Here is a 17241-nt window from a genome sequence, read left to right as displayed (position 1 = left end):
ATCAATATTGTCAAAATGGCTATACTACCCAAAGCAATCTATAGATTCAATGCAATCCCTATCAAGCTACCAATGGTATTTTTCACAGAACTAGAACAAATAATTTCACAATTTGTATGGAAATACAAAAAACCTCGAATAGCCAAAGTAATCTTGAGAAAGAAGAATGGGACTGGAGGAATCAACCTGCCTGACTTCAGGCTCTACTACAAAGCCACAGTCATCAAGACAGTATGGTACTGGCACGAAGACAGAAATATAGATCAATGGAACAGAATAGAAAGCCCAGAGATAAATCCACAAACCTATGGACACCACTCCAGTATTCTTGCCTGGAGAATCCCATAGATGGAGGAGCCTGGTAGGCTACAGTCCACAGGGTCTCAAAGAGTTGGACATGACTGAGTGAATTCACTCACTCACTCTACTATGTGCTAGACATAGTTCTAAGTGTTTCCTGTGTGGTAACTGATCTTAAGCCTCACACGAATCCTCTCTTGGTGATGTTGTTATTAACTCCATTCTTTAGGTGAAGACTTTTAAGAACAGAGAGACTCAATGCAATCTCGCTCAAGTGTCTATAGTTTAAACTACTCTACTGCTCTACACACACACACACACACACACACACACAGACACACACACAGACACACACACACACCCCTATCATTCATGGCTTCCCATTGCTTTTAAAATAAGTCATACTCTTTATAATGGCTGAAGACTATCATTTTGATCTTCTGTAACCCTCGCCTACCTCTCCAGCCTCATCTCTTGCCATCCAGAGCCTTGCAGTTAAGCAGCAGCCTCCCCAGACTGCTATAGCTCCCTGTACCAGTCATGCTCATTTTCACCTCTATGCCTTTGGTCGTGTTATCCCCTCTACTTTAGTCGTTTACTTTCTTCCTCTCTCCTCCCTTACACGCAGCCAGCTTCTACACATCCTTTAATGCTCCATTCCAGTATTGCCTTCTCCAGGAAGCCTTTGCTGAGCAGATTTGCACTACCTCTGTGTTCCCATTATGCCTTGTTTTCCATCCATTTACATGGCCTTACTGTACTGTTTCATAATTTCATAACTGTCTTTTTATATATCTGTCTCCCTCACCAAACTGTGTGCTCCCAGTGGTTTTCCCATTGCACTCAAATATTTTGCTTTACCCTTCTACTTTTTTGTATCCTTTTCTAGGACCTTTTCACCCCAGGCTTTGGCACAGGCTATAATGCCAAGAAGAGTAGAAAGGGACTGTATAGGATTTTGTCATTTTGTGTGTGATTGTGTGAAAAGGAGATGTGAGGATATAAGGGGGATCATGAACATCTTTTGAGAAAATGAGACCTCATGATAAAAAGACTTTAGAGTTTATTTTTTGTAATTTTGCAATAGTAAACTGCTTTAGGGTGGGCTAGACCCAAAAATGGAGAATGGCCCAAAGAGAATTATCTCAGTTATGTAACTGTCCAAGACAGATACTCTTGGTCAGCAAGATAGTTCTCCTCCACATGGTCATCAAAGGACAAAGGCTAACAGAAGCCCCTGGACCACCCTGAGTTACCAGATCCCAGTCAGCAAGAAGCGGGAGAGAACATAGGGGACTTACATAGGTCAGGCCTTGTGATGCCACTCATCATTTCTCCTCACATTCCATTACTGAGAACTTGGTCATGTGGCCATGCCTTACTGCAAGGGAGCCTGGGAAATGTAGTCCACCCTGTGCTTAAGGAAGGGGAGAATGGTTTTGGTGGGAAGCCGGTGATCTTCACAGACATACTAACAATAAATTTGGGCTAGTTTACCTTGAGTGTCAGGTAAATGATGGAAGAATTTTATTTCCTTTGTACCAGAAAACTATGTGGTACAGCTCCATTTAACCTTTCCCATGGGAAGCTGCAGCAATCAGATGAAGGCAATATTTAAAATGACTTCTGACAGTGGAGCTCCCTGTTGAATTGCTTACTAGGAAGTAGCAGCCAGAGGGTGACTTGCAATGCTGATGATCTCTTAACTATTAATCACTGACACGTTGTAGATTGCCTCTAAGTAAAATCCCAGCTGAGTTAGGTACCATCTTATAATACTGGCCCCCAAATATATTTTACTCCTTTGCATGTCTGGACTAGAGAAGGTATTAAATGGCAGAGTAGCAACCTGATTCTTTGCTAGCTAAGAGGTGCTCAGAACCATAAGGAGGGAAAAAAATCATCAAAAAGGGAACTCATTTCCATTCCAAACCATAGCCACGGGCATGAGCTTATTCACTGCCAGTTTGTGTTTGCCCAAAGTACACACTTGTTGATGATCTCATGCAAGCTGGGGGAATAAGTAAAAGTGAATCCACTTGAAATGAAACATCCCCATGATTCTCTGCTAACAGGCAGGTACATTCCCAGGAAAGCTTTGTAGAATAGTTGCCCAGGTTGTACTCCCCAGAGGAGGCTCATTTAGTCAGTCTAGGGTGTGACTTGGGAATCAGGAATTTTTTCATGTTCACTGGATGATTCTGATACTGAGCCAAGTTTGAGGCAGCATCTCTCTAATACGATGAAAGTGGGGAGTGGGGGGCACATACACCAAAGCACAGACCAGAGCTATTTTGTTTAACGTAGGAAACAAATCATCGACCCTAAGTTTCCTAGCTTGATGTGTAGAGTTGGCTCTGAGGTTAGACCCACCTGTGGGACCCTGGAAATCAGGCCTCCTCTGGGAGTGGGCCATGAGCTGGCTGTAAACTAGGGGAGCGATTATGAAGGTAGACCTCCTCCCAGCCATCCCAGATGCCTGACTTGTTCTCTTCTTTTCCCAGTTTGTGGCCCAGCCCAATTGCCAACAGTTGCTTGCCACTCTGTGGTACGACGGCTTCCCTGGATGGCGGCGGAAACACTGGGTCGTCAAGCTTCTGACGTGCATGACCATTGGGTTCCTGTTTCCCATGCTGTCTATTGCTTATCTCATCTCACCCAGGAGCAACCTTGGGCTGTTCATCAAGAAACCCTTCATCAAGTTTATCTGCCACACAGCGTCATATCTGACCTTCCTCTTCATGCTTCTCCTGGCTTCTCAGCACATCGTCAGGACAGACCTCCACGTACAGGGACCTCCCCCGACTGTCGTGGAGTGGATGATACTGCCTTGGGTTCTCGGTGAGTCACAGGGACCAGAAGCTATGGCCAGACTGCCTGCTGGTCTTGTCTAAAGAAACTACTGGAATTGGCAGTTGGACTGGCCCTGAACTAAGGCACCTTCCCTCTGTGCAGTGGGGTAGTTGTTGGGAATCTCAGAAACGTGGTTCCTTTCCCCCTGGGTCTGGGTTGCTTGCTGTCACAGGGCTTGCCATGAGATTGGCAGTGTATCCAGGGCTTGTTTCAACTAACCTAACTTCGTCAATGACAAGGAAGTTGTTTATCAATGGGTTTAGAGGGAAAGCCAACTGTTAGTCAGGGCAGGATCAGGTAGGCTGGGCAAGGCAAGTGCTGAACAGTCTATTCGATGCCCTCTTTCCCATCGCTAGGGCTGACAGGATGCCACCCAAATCTGCTGCTTTCCTATGACTATGCTAAATGATCCCTGTACTTATCCAGGGTCCACATCCTATTTGGATACTGATTTCACAACCAGGAGGGAAACTTAGGAAATTCACACAATTCATGGTAAAAAAGCAGCCTTAGCCAGAAGTCTCCAGGCATAATTACATTGCATTGGACTCTCCAGTGCATTGCCACCCTCCAGGTCCTTGATACTTAAACTGAGGTCCCCAAACCAGCAATGTCAGCATCAACTTGTTAGACATACAGAATTGGGAGTCTCACTCTGGGTCTGTGAAATCAGAATCTACATAATCCCCATGTAATTCGCATGTATTTTAAAGCAGGGGTCCCCAACCTAAAGGATCTAATGCCTGATGATCTGAGATGGAACTGATGTAATAAATAATAGAAATCAAGTACACAATAAATGTAATGTACTTGAATCATCCCAAAACCATCTCTTACCCCACCCCACCACCATCCTGGTCAGTGGAAAAAGTGTCTTCCACAAAACTGGTCCCTGTTGCCAACAAGTTTGGGGACCACTGTTTTAAAGTCTGAGATGTACTACCTTAGACCACAGCCACTCCTTTTACTGCTTTCCACATACCAAGGCTAAAGAAACATCTATTAATATTTCATCAGGCAGAATTCCATGAAACCCACACACAATGAGAGGAGAGAAGAGAAAGGAGGATTCTAAATTATTCTGGTCCCCATTGCCTAGCTTCAGCCTCAACATCCAGTGCTTTGGACCATGGCCTGCTTGCACACCTCAAAAGTCATTGAGAAGTTTTCCCTCTCAGACATATGTAGTGGGAACTAAGGACTATATGGGATAATATTGATACTTAATTAATTCATTGATTAAATTACTCCCACTCTAAAATGGGAAGAGCGTAGAATCAGACACCCTAAATTGCAGCAGCATTCCAGTAACTATAGTAACAATATAAAAGTGAGTAGCATTCAGAAAACCATAACATACAGGCATCTTTAGGTAAAGTCTATCCAGTTTGGTAAGTTCAAGACAGAGTGGTGAGATGGCAAAGAAAGAAGAAAGTTACTACCATCCCTAGGGGCTCCACTGACTCCCAATTCATTCATTGATTTCCTCTTTCTTCATTTGGTGGATCCTACTGTGATGACTAGTTTGATGCTGTGAAGCAATAAACCTTTTGCCTCCATTCTTCAGGTTTCATTTGGGGGGAGATAAAGGAAATGTGGGATGGTGGATTTACTGAATATATCCATGACTGGTGGAACCTGATGGATTTTGCAATGAACTCACTCTACCTGGCAACTATTTCCTTGAAGATTGTAGCCTATGTCAAGGTAACTTGGAATATTTGCTATTTTTCTTAATCATTTTGTTTACAGTAAGCTTTAGCTACGGGAGCACAAAGAGTTTAGGGGGCAAGTGCTAACAACCGTTCAATTCAATCCATGTGGAAAGGTACCATAAAATAGACATTCTTTCAATGGCTTGTAAGCAGTGTCCACCTAACCAGACAGTGGAGAATGGAGCAATTTGCAAATGAATTCTTAGCTTCTTCAACTCTGACAGTAAAAGGTCTGCAGCTGCCCACCCACTCAGTCAGTGTTTACATCCTCTCTCAGTATCCTCGCCAAGAGGATAGCCCACTGATGTTTGCATGAGGCAGAGACAAGACATTCACTGAATTTCCAAAAGCCTCTCTTAACTCTTGTCACTTCATTAAAAAGTGCTACTTTATGTTTTTCTAATATTATTCTTCCTGTGACACATCCATTAGTAATCCTTCTTCACCATGGGGTCAAACAGAAAAAGGATGTTCCTTCTCCAAAAAGTGCTTCAGATATGAAGTTATCTCTCCCTAGCCTGCTGAGCTGTCTCTTCTCAAAACCAAATATTCACACTTCCCTCAAGTGTTCTTCATAGGATAGGTAGCAGAACCCTAGAAACTTCACTGTGTGAGACATAGATCTTTAATAGTCTTTGCCTGCTGTATCACTTCCATCACCGGGATGATCATTCAAGCTGCTATGAATCCAGCTTTTTGAGTATCACCCACTCTATGTCTCTACCAATCCAGATAACACATACACACACACACACCCCACCTTGATGTTTTTTCCTGCATAATGTACAGCCTGCATTATCCTGTGAAATAGTTTCATGTCCAGCACCTCACGCTGGATGGTCATAGGCTCTGAGTTCAGGTTTGGTGCTCATTAGATACTGGAATGGCTGCACTGTCTCTACCCTGAAGTGAACTTCTCCAGCATGAGGAAAAGCTGACAACTCCATCTCCAAGACTGTCTAGTCAGTCATGCTTTTTGGCATGAAATCCCACATGAAGGAGTTTTAGAATGGGAATATGGCTGTCCCCCAAATCGCCAACAACTTAGTTTATTTTTACATCTCTAATATGCATATTGCATAAATTTTAAGACCTTGGGAGTTAGTTACATGGAGCGTGAATATTGAATGCAGTCCTGAAACATTTTTGAAAGGAGCTGAAGAGTATGCTTATACTTGTGGTGATCGTTCAACACATACTTACAACTTCCTTACAAGAAAAAGCTGGTAAGGAAAATGTTTGAATCTCTGGTTAATGTGCCTGGATGAAATCCATGTCATTCTGGCACTCAGCTGACTAAGTAACACTGTTTGCCAAAAAAAAAAAATTCTTCCTTTGGAAGTGGTATTTATACACTGGAGGGACAATACATTATCAATCTAGAAACTGGTGAGTTCTGCTTAAACAGGGAAGTGTAGAATAAATGATCAAAAGGATTAACCCTTGGGGATGTGAAATTGTGTCAACAGATGCCCAACATTAGTTAATCACATACCCTGTCCACCTTCACTGGCAAGCCTTCCAAGGACTAGATTCTTCCTCACCATGGAGTGTAAGGATAAATCAGCTCACTAAGCTGAGTAAATGCCCCTCAACTGACAAATACTTAACTCAAATAAAGACATTTGCCAAGAAGTCAGAGCCCTTTGCAACAAAGAATTTATAAATAAGAGATGCCATATGCAGACTGGATTTACAATGAGAAATTGTCAGTGGGCAGCCGGGTTCACTCGTGCAGGCAGGCGCATCATTCTGAAATGAACTCCACCAAGTAGGCTGAGCCAACTTCTATGAAGTAAAGACACAAGGCTGGTCCCAGGCCCTTGCACTGAGGCAGTACGACACACCATGACAGAAACTGGCCTTGAGAAGATCCTTTATTAGAGTGAAAAACTAGTCAACTATATGTGTATATACACTCTACCTCACATGGCCTACAACACCAAGAAGCAAAAGGCACATAACAAAGTACTCAAAAGGAACAAACATATTAGCCCTCAGTGCCCCCAAGATAACACTAAAAATGGAGAGTAATTGTCTTTGTGTCTTCTAGAATAGCACCACCTAGATTTATCCCAGCACTCCCTTACTCCATATGTACAGACTAAACTGAACTTTGATACCCATTGAGTTGTGACCCTTTCTCCAGCCAATGCTTGAATGAAGACACACCTCCCCATCTTTATTACTATTGGGTTCCCACAATTGGCCAACCCTTTTCATATTCTGCTTTTGAGTTCACACCCTTTTGAAAGGCATAGAGGCCAATTTTCAAGCAGCATTCTATCTCTGAGAATATAAGAAAAACCATTTGTCTCCCAATATCACTCACTCAAGAGTCAGGAAACCCAAAGGTAATCCCTGCTCTGATATTTACAAGCTGGATTACCACAGGCCATCCTTCTACCTCTAGGAGCTTCAGACACTGCCTCTGAAAACTAAGATGGAACTAGATCAATGGGTTTCAACCTTTTAATTTTTTCCCATGGAACCACATCTTAAAGTTAAAACTTATGCAGAATTTCAATGCACTAAGGAGCTCAAAGGAATGAGTTTGGATTGAGAAATGACTCTTCCTAGCCTCCTCTCTGGTTTCCACAGTGACTACCAGATGCTTCTATTGAACCCTCAGGCTTGAAGGAACACAATTTGATTTGAAAACCACTTGTGCTCAGTCAGACCTCAGCAAACTGTGGGCTGCCGGCCAAGCTGGGGCCACTGTTTGTTTATATATTGTCTGTTATTATAGTTCTAGAAGGGACTTCCCTGGTGCTTAGTCGCTCAGTTGTGTCTGACACTTTTGTGACCCCATGAACTGTAGCCCACCAGGTTCCTCTGTCCATGGGATTGCCCAGGCAAGAATCCCGGAGTGGGTTGCCATTTCCTTCTCCAGGGGATCTTCCCAACCCAGGGATCAAACCTGGGTCTCCTGCATTGCAGGTGGATTCTTTACCCTCTGAGCCACCAGTCCAGTGGCTAAAATTCCATGCTCCCAACACAGGGGGCCGTGGTTTGATCCCTGAGCCGGGAACTAGATCTCATGTGCTATAACTAAGAACTGGTATAGCAAAATAAAAAAATATATAGTTCTAGAAGAAAAAAGTTGAGTAGTTGCCACAGTAACCATGTAGCCCACAAAGCCAAAAATATGTACTATCTGGCCCTTGACACAAAAAGTTTGCTGACCTCTATGCTAAATGAGATCCAAGTTTACTCTCTATCACATTCTTAGTATTTTTCTCTAAAAATACATACATGAAGCATAGATTTGCCATGAGAATCATCTTTCACACTTGTGACTGTTCTGCAATGCAAACTCATGGACAGTACACTTCCCTGTGGTTATGGGTGTGACTGTGGAGTGAGAAAACCCTAAATGATGAGCTATGCATGTTCCAGTTGATAATCCCTAGTTTTAAAATGGAGGTCTGTTTTGTTATCAACAAAGAATCTGCATCATTCACTAGACCTCCAAATCCGTAAAGGCCTATCTAATAAATTCACTGTGATATCGACTATTATAGAAGTAACATTTCACAGACATAGTGCTATACTGAGTGTTTAGAGGCCTGAGTTTTTAGTCCTGGCTCCGCTACCAACTTGCTGTGTGACCTTAAGCAGCTCCCTCTGCCTCTCTGGATTTCAGTTCCTCCACTTGTAAAACAGGCATAACAATGTCCACCTCTCACAACTATGCAGCAAATGTTTCCTTTGGAAACAAAAATGGAGAGATACAAGATTTGGCCAAAAGTGTATAAAACCAATTGGCCATCTCAAGTCTATTTGAAATAGAAGCACACATGTGGCAAGTTTTCTCCAAACTCCTCTGACAGTGAGGAATATTGGATACACACAAATGATTTTAACAACACCAGTTTCCTCAGTTGTTGGAAGTGAGGCACATTTTAGAAATGCTAACAATATAATTTGGCCCCCAATGCAACATTTTCTCAGGAAAGTTGTTTACATTTAGTCCTGAGAAATTGTGATATTTAGATGAGCGTTCAAGGCAATATGCTTCAGATTGTATTCCAGGCAAAATCTACTTCTGTCTTGGGGAAGGTAAAAAGCAATTTCTTGTATTTCCATAACATCTCTCCTTATGGAGTACACAGACTTTCACATATGGGTACATAATCAGACATGTGCAGTGGGTAGGAGTAGATATTATCCTCATTTTCTGGTGAAATGAGAGAAAGAGGGGCAGTTTTAAGTGACAAAGGCTAAATTGGAGCTCAGGTCTCACAATGAAGCCATCTCTCCACAAGGTGACTTCCAATGTTCTAGGAGCTGAAAGCTCAGGGAAGACTGGAACATGGGCAGCCAACCCCAGAAATCCTGGCTCCTCCTCCTCGTTCAACCCCCTGGTCTATCATTTATGCTAAAGGAACATTCCAACTTGTAAGACTATCAAAGCAACAATAAAATACATCCATACACCACTTGGTGAGCAGCACTAAATTCATTGCCTTGGAGGCTGACATGCCATTTGTAATCGCATAGAAGAAAAGAGTATCGGCAGAAAACTCTGAGTAATGACCCTCTAAGGATGCTCAATCAGCCCCAAACTGAAGCCAGCAGGGAAGTCAAGGTGAACACTGCACACTGAGGAGGCTGAACCTACCCCATGTCCTTCAGTAACTGCAAGTTGTGTGTGTTGCTCAGCACAAAACGGGGCTTGGGCAGCAAAGCTGGTTTGCAATCTCATTAGGAAGCAGAGTACTTTGGCCCCACGACCTCGGGCACACCTGTGGCTCTGTTCTAGGGCCACTCCCCATCAATCTGGTCAACTCACACTTTGAAAATGTCTGTTGATAAACCACAGGTTGTTACTCGAGATGATTGCTCTGAAATTCATGTTTCTACATCTATGCACTGAGTATATATTTGGATAGGAGTGGAAGGAAGAGCGTTATTAGCATCATGTATTGATTGGGTGGGACAAAAAAAGACCAGTACTGCCAATCATGGGGGCCTGTTGTATAAATGAATGCTTGATGCTTACTTTGATGTTTTTATTTGGGTGCAGAAGGGAGGAAAGAGGGGAAAGTTTTCTAAATGCTCGCTGTACCTCTCATATTGTGCACTTGTTGTTTCTTTCAGTATAATGGTTCCCGTCCAAGGGAAGAATGGGAAATGTGGCACCCGACTCTGATTGCAGAAGCTCTCTTTGCGATATCCAACATTTTAAGTTCATTGCGTCTCATATCCCTGTTCACAGCCAACTCCCACTTAGGGCCTCTGCAGATCTCTTTGGGGCGCATGTTGCTCGATATCCTCAAATTCCTCTTTATCTACTGCCTGGTACTGCTGGCTTTTGCCAATGGATTGAACCAGCTTTACTTTTATTATGAGACCAGAGCAATCGATGAGCCCAACAACTGCAAGGGGATCCGATGCGAGAAACAGAACAATGCCTTCTCCACGTAAGACTCCCCCCTCTCCTCTTCTGCCTTTTGTCTGCTTTCTCTTTCTTTGCCCTATTTCCAATCCGTATCTTTGCCATTGCCCCTTGACAGTGCACACAGAGCTCACTTATTGATCACTCTAGGAGACTAGGAGAGGAAGTAGAGTTAGGTGAGGGAGGAAAGAGACAAACACACAGGGGCTCCCAGGAACTCATCTAAAGAGTTACTTCTGAATTATTTTGGTCACATCTAATATTTTTAAAGGAATTCATGAAAATGAAAGTGTTAGTCACTTAGTCGGGTCTGACTCTTTGCGACCCCATGAACTGTAGCCCGCCAGGCTCCTCTGTCCATGGAATTCTCAGGCAAGAATACTGGAGTGGGCTGCCATGTCCTCTCCAGGATATCTGGCTGGGTCTCCTGCACTGCAGGCAGATTCTTTGGTATCTCAGTCACCAGGGAAGCCCCAAGGAATTTACGGGACAGGAGTAAATAATCCCTCACTCAAAAAAGCACTGCTAACCAAGGAAATGAAAGAGCAAGGCTATACCTCTCAACAAGTAATCACCGAAGCTAATGTAACTGTTCTGGATCAAGAACAAAGAAAAAGGAAGGATGCAAAATTACCTGAATGCATCTTGTGATACTGTGATTTATAATAATAAATATGTATTTGTTCTTTGTCCCCATTTCTGGCACAGAACTTCTAAAACCCTTGGTATTTCCTAAGTGATGAGAACCACAAAGGTGTCTCTGGTTGTGTTAACAAAGTGACTTTTGGACCTCACCTAGGATGGGAGCCAGTTATCACCATGTGATTTGAGGGTTGGAACTTCGAATCTCACCCCTTAAACCTTCCTTTCAGGGAGGGGAGAAGGACTGGAAATTGATTTCAATCACCAATGGCTAAGTACAGGAGTTGCGGGTTCGATCCCTGGGTTGGGAAGATCCCCTAGAGGAGAGCATGGCAACCCACTTCTGTATTCTTGCCTGGAGGGCACAGAATTCTGGCGGGTTACAGTCCATAGGGTCACAAAGATTCAGACATGACTGAAGTGACTTAGCATGCATGCACACACCAATGGCTAATGATATAATCAATGGTGACTGTGTAATGGGGGCTTCCCAGGTGGCACTAGTGGTAAAGAAGCTACCTGTCAATGCAGGAGATGTAAGAGATGTGTGTTCAATCCCTGGGTTGTAAAGATCCCCTGGAGGAGGGCATGGCAACAATATTCTTGCCTGAAGAATCCCATGGACAGACAAGCCTGGTGGGCTATAATCCATGGGGTCGCAAAGAGTCAGACACAACTGAAGTGACTTCGCACGACTGTGTAATGAACTCTCCATAAAAACCCAAAAGGACAGGGTTTGGAGAGCCTTCAGGTTGGTGAGCATGTGGAGATTTTGGGAGAGTGGGTGATCAGAGAATCCAGGGAAGCCTGCCCCCCATACCTTGCCCTATGCATATTCTTTCTGGCTGTTCCTGAGTTGTGTCTTTTTATAATAGATCAGTAATCTAGTCATTTCAATGTTTCTCTGAGTTTTGTCAGGCACTCTAGCAAATTAATCAAATCCAAGGAGAGGATTGTGGGGAGCTCCACCTAGAGCCAGCTGGTCAGAAGAATGGGGGACATCTGGGAAAACTGGAAAGGGGAGCAGTCTTGTGGGACTGGGCTCTTAATCTGTGGAATCTGATGTTATTCCCCAGGAGTGTCAGAACTGACTGAGCTGGCTTGTAGGGCATCCAACTGGTGTCGAAGAATTGGTAGTATGAGGGGAAAATATCTCCTCATTCCCACAGACGGGAATTCAGTTAAGAACCCCTTAGGTGGTGTCAGAGAAATGGGATTTGCTCAAACAGCCCTGGCTCATGGAAACATGGGGTTTGGGAAGAGAAAATATTAATAACTAAAAGGGCGGGTGGATGGTGAATTTTTGATTCCTAGATGGAGAGGAGACAGGCAAAGAGTAAGATGAGAGTCAGCTCAACTTCTGGGGTTACTTTAAGGTTTCAGATGTACCAAGGCACCAAGCAGTGATTGGAAATATCTCCTATTCCCACTCAGGACATAGAGGACAGATAATGATTCTCTGTCCACGATTCCACTGCCTCCAGTATGGAACCCCTGTGCCTTTTCTTTATAAACTCAACACCTACTTCTCTAGGACCTTTAAGCCTCCAGAATGGCTTTTATTTTCTGAAACATCACTGTTAGGGGAAGCAGACAAGAGAAGGAAAATAAGCACATATCCGGAAACGTGTTAGGTTCTAGGAGCAGTTCTGAGCTTACGCCAGACTCACGGTCCTACACCTTGTCTATCTCTAGCCCCTGTTCTGGAGAGTGCCAGTCATCTGGTAATCATAGTCATGACCCCAAGGTCAGGAGGGATTCCTAGTTATTAAGTTAAGATACAATTTCCCCCCTTAACTCTATAAACTAGGGCAGATCAATGTACTCAGACATTCTAGAAATGTGTTAAATAACAAAGGCCAAGGGGGGAAAAAGGTTTCTGCTTGGCCCCAAGTTGTACCAATAGAGAAAGGGAAAAAACAATGCTATGTAGCCAACCCTTATCATTGATCTCTAGCAACATTTCCTAAAATGGATGACAAATAACCATTCACATTCATGGGGATATGAATAGACATGAAAGCAAGATTTCTGATTGCGTGAGGTTTGGAAATGCTAGGAAAAATTAAGTGAAAAGTGAAAGTGTTAGTTACTCAGTTGTGTTGATTCTTTGTGAGCCCATGGACTGTAGCCCACAAGGCTCCTCTGTCCATGGAATTCCCCAGACAAGAACACTAGAGGTGGGTTGCCATTCCCTTCTCCAGGGCATCTTCCTAACCCAGAGATCAAACCCAGGTCTCCCACATTGCAGGCAGATTCTTTACCTTCTGAGCCACCAGGGAAGTCCCTAGGACAAGTTTAAGAAGGGCTTAAGCCACTGCAGGGCTTCTCAGAGACTTTCCATTGTGAATCTACAGCAAAGGGAGAGGTTTTCCCAAATCTATTTACCAACATGCTGTTCCAGTGAACAAAGTTTGGAAAATTTTGGCTTGTCCTATCACCCATTTTCCAGCACCCACCCCTTCCACTAGGCCACACTCCCTGCTTCTCCTCCCAGAACTCAGGGAAAAATCTTGGATGGGGAAACCAGACTTATGTGAAAGGGGAAAAGAAGCCAAAATGGGATGACAGCGCCATTTTGGTGAAGCCAACCAAGAGTGGACAAAGGCAACTGTTCACCTCTCTAGTGCCTCTTGACTAGGAACTATTTCCTTTCCTGCATTACTCTAGAGATATAACTCACATCACCCTGTTTTCAATACAAAGAATCATTTTATAGTGGCTTGAGAACCAGAAGATGGTATCTGTTCCCATCAAAGCTTTCGACAGAGATGCACACGTGAATGCAAGGTGCATTCCAGGAGGCTAGGTCCCTGCCAATTACCCTCTCATGGGAACTCTGCTGAGGAAGTTTATGAAATGTCTCCTTATAAGTCAGCAGTGATTATTAACACCCCTGTTGCCAACTGACATTTTGCTCCCATCACTTGCCCAGCAGGGATGATTGACAAGAATGGACACCTGTCGTACACAAAATTATATCTTGGGGTGTCAGGTATGAAGAAGCATTGTCATGCTGGGACCAAAGCAGCAGTAATGTTACCTCAACTTCCCTTCTAGGTGTTGGTTTTTTTCCCCTGCACAGAGCTCTGACTTCTGTTTTCCTTTAAATGCCTCAACTCAGGCATTTATAATACCTGCTAAAATACATGCTACTTATACTGTCAGAAAGACTCCATTTTTAGAGAAGGGGAAAAGAGCCTGTGAACAGACCTGATGTAAACTATGGCATCTGCTTGTTGTCACCCTTTTCCTTCTGATTCTCTAGAGATATTATTGTTATTCTTCAGCTTAAAAAAGAAAAGAACTTTCCTGGGTGCACAATTTAGGGAGACCTGGTTGTCCTTGGTGACAACTGCTTGACAGTACAGTTGGTGGTTTGAGTTCAGTATTCAATACTGGGGGTACCTGGCCTTCATCCACTGTTGAGAGCAATTGGGAAGGTACCCTCTGAGGGCATGGGACTTGGGAGAGAAACAGGGTGGAAGTGGCAAGAAGCTGACTTGGTGGTCCTCTTGTCCTTGTGAGGTCCTGGCCCTCAACTCTGGATGCCTCCTGAACACACCTGGCTGTTCCACACTGTTCCATAGGCCTCTCAAACACAACATTCACAGATAAATTCCTTAGCTCTATGTCCCCACACCAAACCCATCTCCCTTTTAACTCCTCATCTCATTAAAGGATACTAGATAGACTCCTAGGAGTCATCTAAGACTCTTCCTGTCTCTCTCAAGCAACACATCCTGTCTCACACTCAGCTTTGTCTACTTCCTAAATATCTCTTCAATCCATTCTCTGTGTAGACACACATACACACACACACACACATACACACACACACACACACACACACTACTGTCTTCTTTCAGGCCTACATCATCTCTCCCCCAAACTGCTACACACTTAATTGGTCTCCCTGCCTCCAGTCTTGTGTCCCCTCAAACAATTTCCCACCTGCTACACAGAAGTCTCTAAGTGCCAGTCTTATCTCATCACCCTCTGGTCTCTTGCCCACCTGGTATCAGTATCCTCTCCACTGTAAAATTCACCTCTTTCCTATAGTGCACAGGGCCCTGGAATCTGGATCCCACCTTTCCAGCCTTTCATTCCTCTCCTCCATAGCCAACATCTTGCTCTTCCCAACTTCAGGAGAGCATCTTGGTCCTACAGTCCTTTGTACTTCGCACACCATCCTCTTTGCCTGGAATGTCCATCCCTGCCTGGCCAGCCTGAACAGCTCTCCCTGCCCCTTCAAGTGTCTGGCAAAGTCTGACCTGCTCTTTTAAGGCTGTTCTTACCCATTTCAACCCCACTCTCAGTTACAGGCTCCTTCTGTGTTTCCCATGGCATTCTAAGGACATCTCCATTTTAAAAGCTAACTTATAATAATAAAGGTAATAGTAATAATAATAATGTAATAATTACTATATTTTAGTTGTTTGTTGCCTCTCTAACCCACCAGACTGAGACTCCCACTTTACAGGCCTTGCTCCTACCACAGAGGGGCCTAAGACATAAAGGAGTTCAACATGCCCATTGAACAACTGAGTGAAAGAATGAATTCTAGTAGCAACCCTATCTTTAATTCTAGAAGATTCACTTTTCCTTCTGCCCTCCCTCACATGGCTGAAGTATTTGGCCAGTTCTGTCACTCTGCTGATCCACTTTGAACTTGCTGTCAGTGACAACCCTTTGCCTTTCTCCTCCCTTCTCATCCTGTACGTGGACACTTGGCCAGAGAACAAACCTCTACGTTGATCCTTATTAAACTTCATCTTGTTAGTTCTAGCCCCTTGCTCCAAGCCATTGAAATCTTTCTGAATCTTGTTTCTGTCATCCAATTAGCTATTCTTCCCAATCTTGTGTCTTCTGAAGATCTAAGAAGCTTGCCACCTATTCTCATCCAAAGCATTGATAAAACTGTCATTCAGGCTTGGTATTCACTGGGTAGAATATTGGGTGGCTCTTAAAATTACATTTATGAAAAGTGTGGTTTTTAAAGATATAAAAATTATGTCCACTATGATTGCAACTAACATAGTTGTAACTAGATGTGAAAATGAATGATAATCTATGAAGACAAGAGAGAAACATGAAACAACAAGTTTGTATTTAGGTGGAAGGTTGATAATAGTCTTAAAAATAGCATATTTACTGAGTGCTGGGTCCAGTTACTATTACAAAATGAGCTTGATATGAATTAATTCATTTAATCCTCACAATCCTCATAGTGCTATGAGGTAGGCACTACTATTATTATCCATTTTACAGATCAAGAAATTAGGGTTCAAGGAAGTTAATCAGACTGCCCAGTCACACAGGTCGTAGTGGTGGAATCAGAAATTTAATCTAGGCATACAAGTTCCAGGTTGTGCTTTTATCCAAGGGTGTGGGTGTAAGACTGAGTTTGTAAAGTTGTGTAAAATTAGTTGTATAAAGTTGCAATAATCATGGATACATGTAAAGCTAAAGAGGTCAGAACCATGACCTAGCAGGTCACTTAGGACCTCCTTGTAGATCATCATCATTCATTTGTAGCTATTCCTACTTAATCAGTGGTGATTTCTTTACCCAAATTCAGCCCATATATTCCCTTCTTATTTATTTGGATACAAACTCAGTCCCCATCAAAGGCTTTGTTGTTGTTGTTGTCGTTGTTGTTGTTGTTGTTGTTGTTGTTGTTCCGACCAGGTTTTAAAGGTCCTTATTGAGTGTCTTCAACTTTTTCTCCTAAATTCAATTCATAACCTTTCTATTGTTATCACAAGATGGTGTGCCACTCATTCATACTTTCCTTACTTAAGTGCTTCTATAATCTTTTATAGATTTACCTAACATGTATTCAGCAACTCCTACCTGCCAGGCAATAAGGATACTGATTAAATGGCATCCTTGTCATCCAGAAGCACATAGTCTAACAGAGAACACAAATAAACAATTAGGATAGCTGCATTTTTAATGCTTTTGCTACGCCAAGCACTTTGCCAAATGCGTTACATGCAGAACCTGACATGATAGAATAAGATGGTTAAATGTTTTGACTCCAGAGTCAAAAGAGCTAGGTACAAATACTACCTCTGCCACTTTCTGCCTGTGTGACCACTTTGTGCCTCAATTTCTTATCTGAAAAAAAAGAATAGTAGCTACTTCATAGAGTTATTTTGAGAATCAAGTATTACAATGCATGAGAAGCCTTTAGCACAGTGCCTGGCACACAGAGCACAATAAAAGTTAGCAGTTAGTACTTATCCTACCAATGGCCATTTTAGAGATGAGGAAACTTGAAATTTAAAGAAGTCATGTGACTTTGCCAAATTTTATAGTTAATAT

At 43.0% G+C, this 17241-nt stretch overlaps 1 protein-coding gene across 1 annotated transcript in view; it reads left to right on the top strand.

Annotated features, from left to right (window-relative positions):
* The window catches only part of TRPC5 (transient receptor potential cation channel subfamily C member 5), a 164090-nt gene that overhangs the window by 107314 nt on the left and 39535 nt on the right, over nucleotides 1-17241 (top strand). The window contains exons 3-5 of the mRNA XM_043458785.1: nucleotides 2805-3141; nucleotides 4721-4860; nucleotides 9972-10294. Of these exons, the coding sequence (XP_043314720.1) occupies nucleotides 2805-3141; nucleotides 4721-4860; nucleotides 9972-10294 (800 nt within the window). The remainder of the gene's footprint in view (nucleotides 1-2804; nucleotides 3142-4720; nucleotides 4861-9971; nucleotides 10295-17241) is intronic.

Source organism: Cervus canadensis, chromosome X, assembly GCF_019320065.1.
Source record: "Cervus canadensis isolate Bull #8, Minnesota chromosome X, ASM1932006v1, whole genome shotgun sequence".
In the NCBI taxonomy this organism is placed as follows: Eukaryota; Metazoa; Chordata; class Mammalia; order Artiodactyla; family Cervidae; genus Cervus; species Cervus canadensis.
The sequence above is the reverse complement of the archived record's forward strand: the minus strand, read 5'-3'. Positions and strand labels throughout refer to the sequence as shown.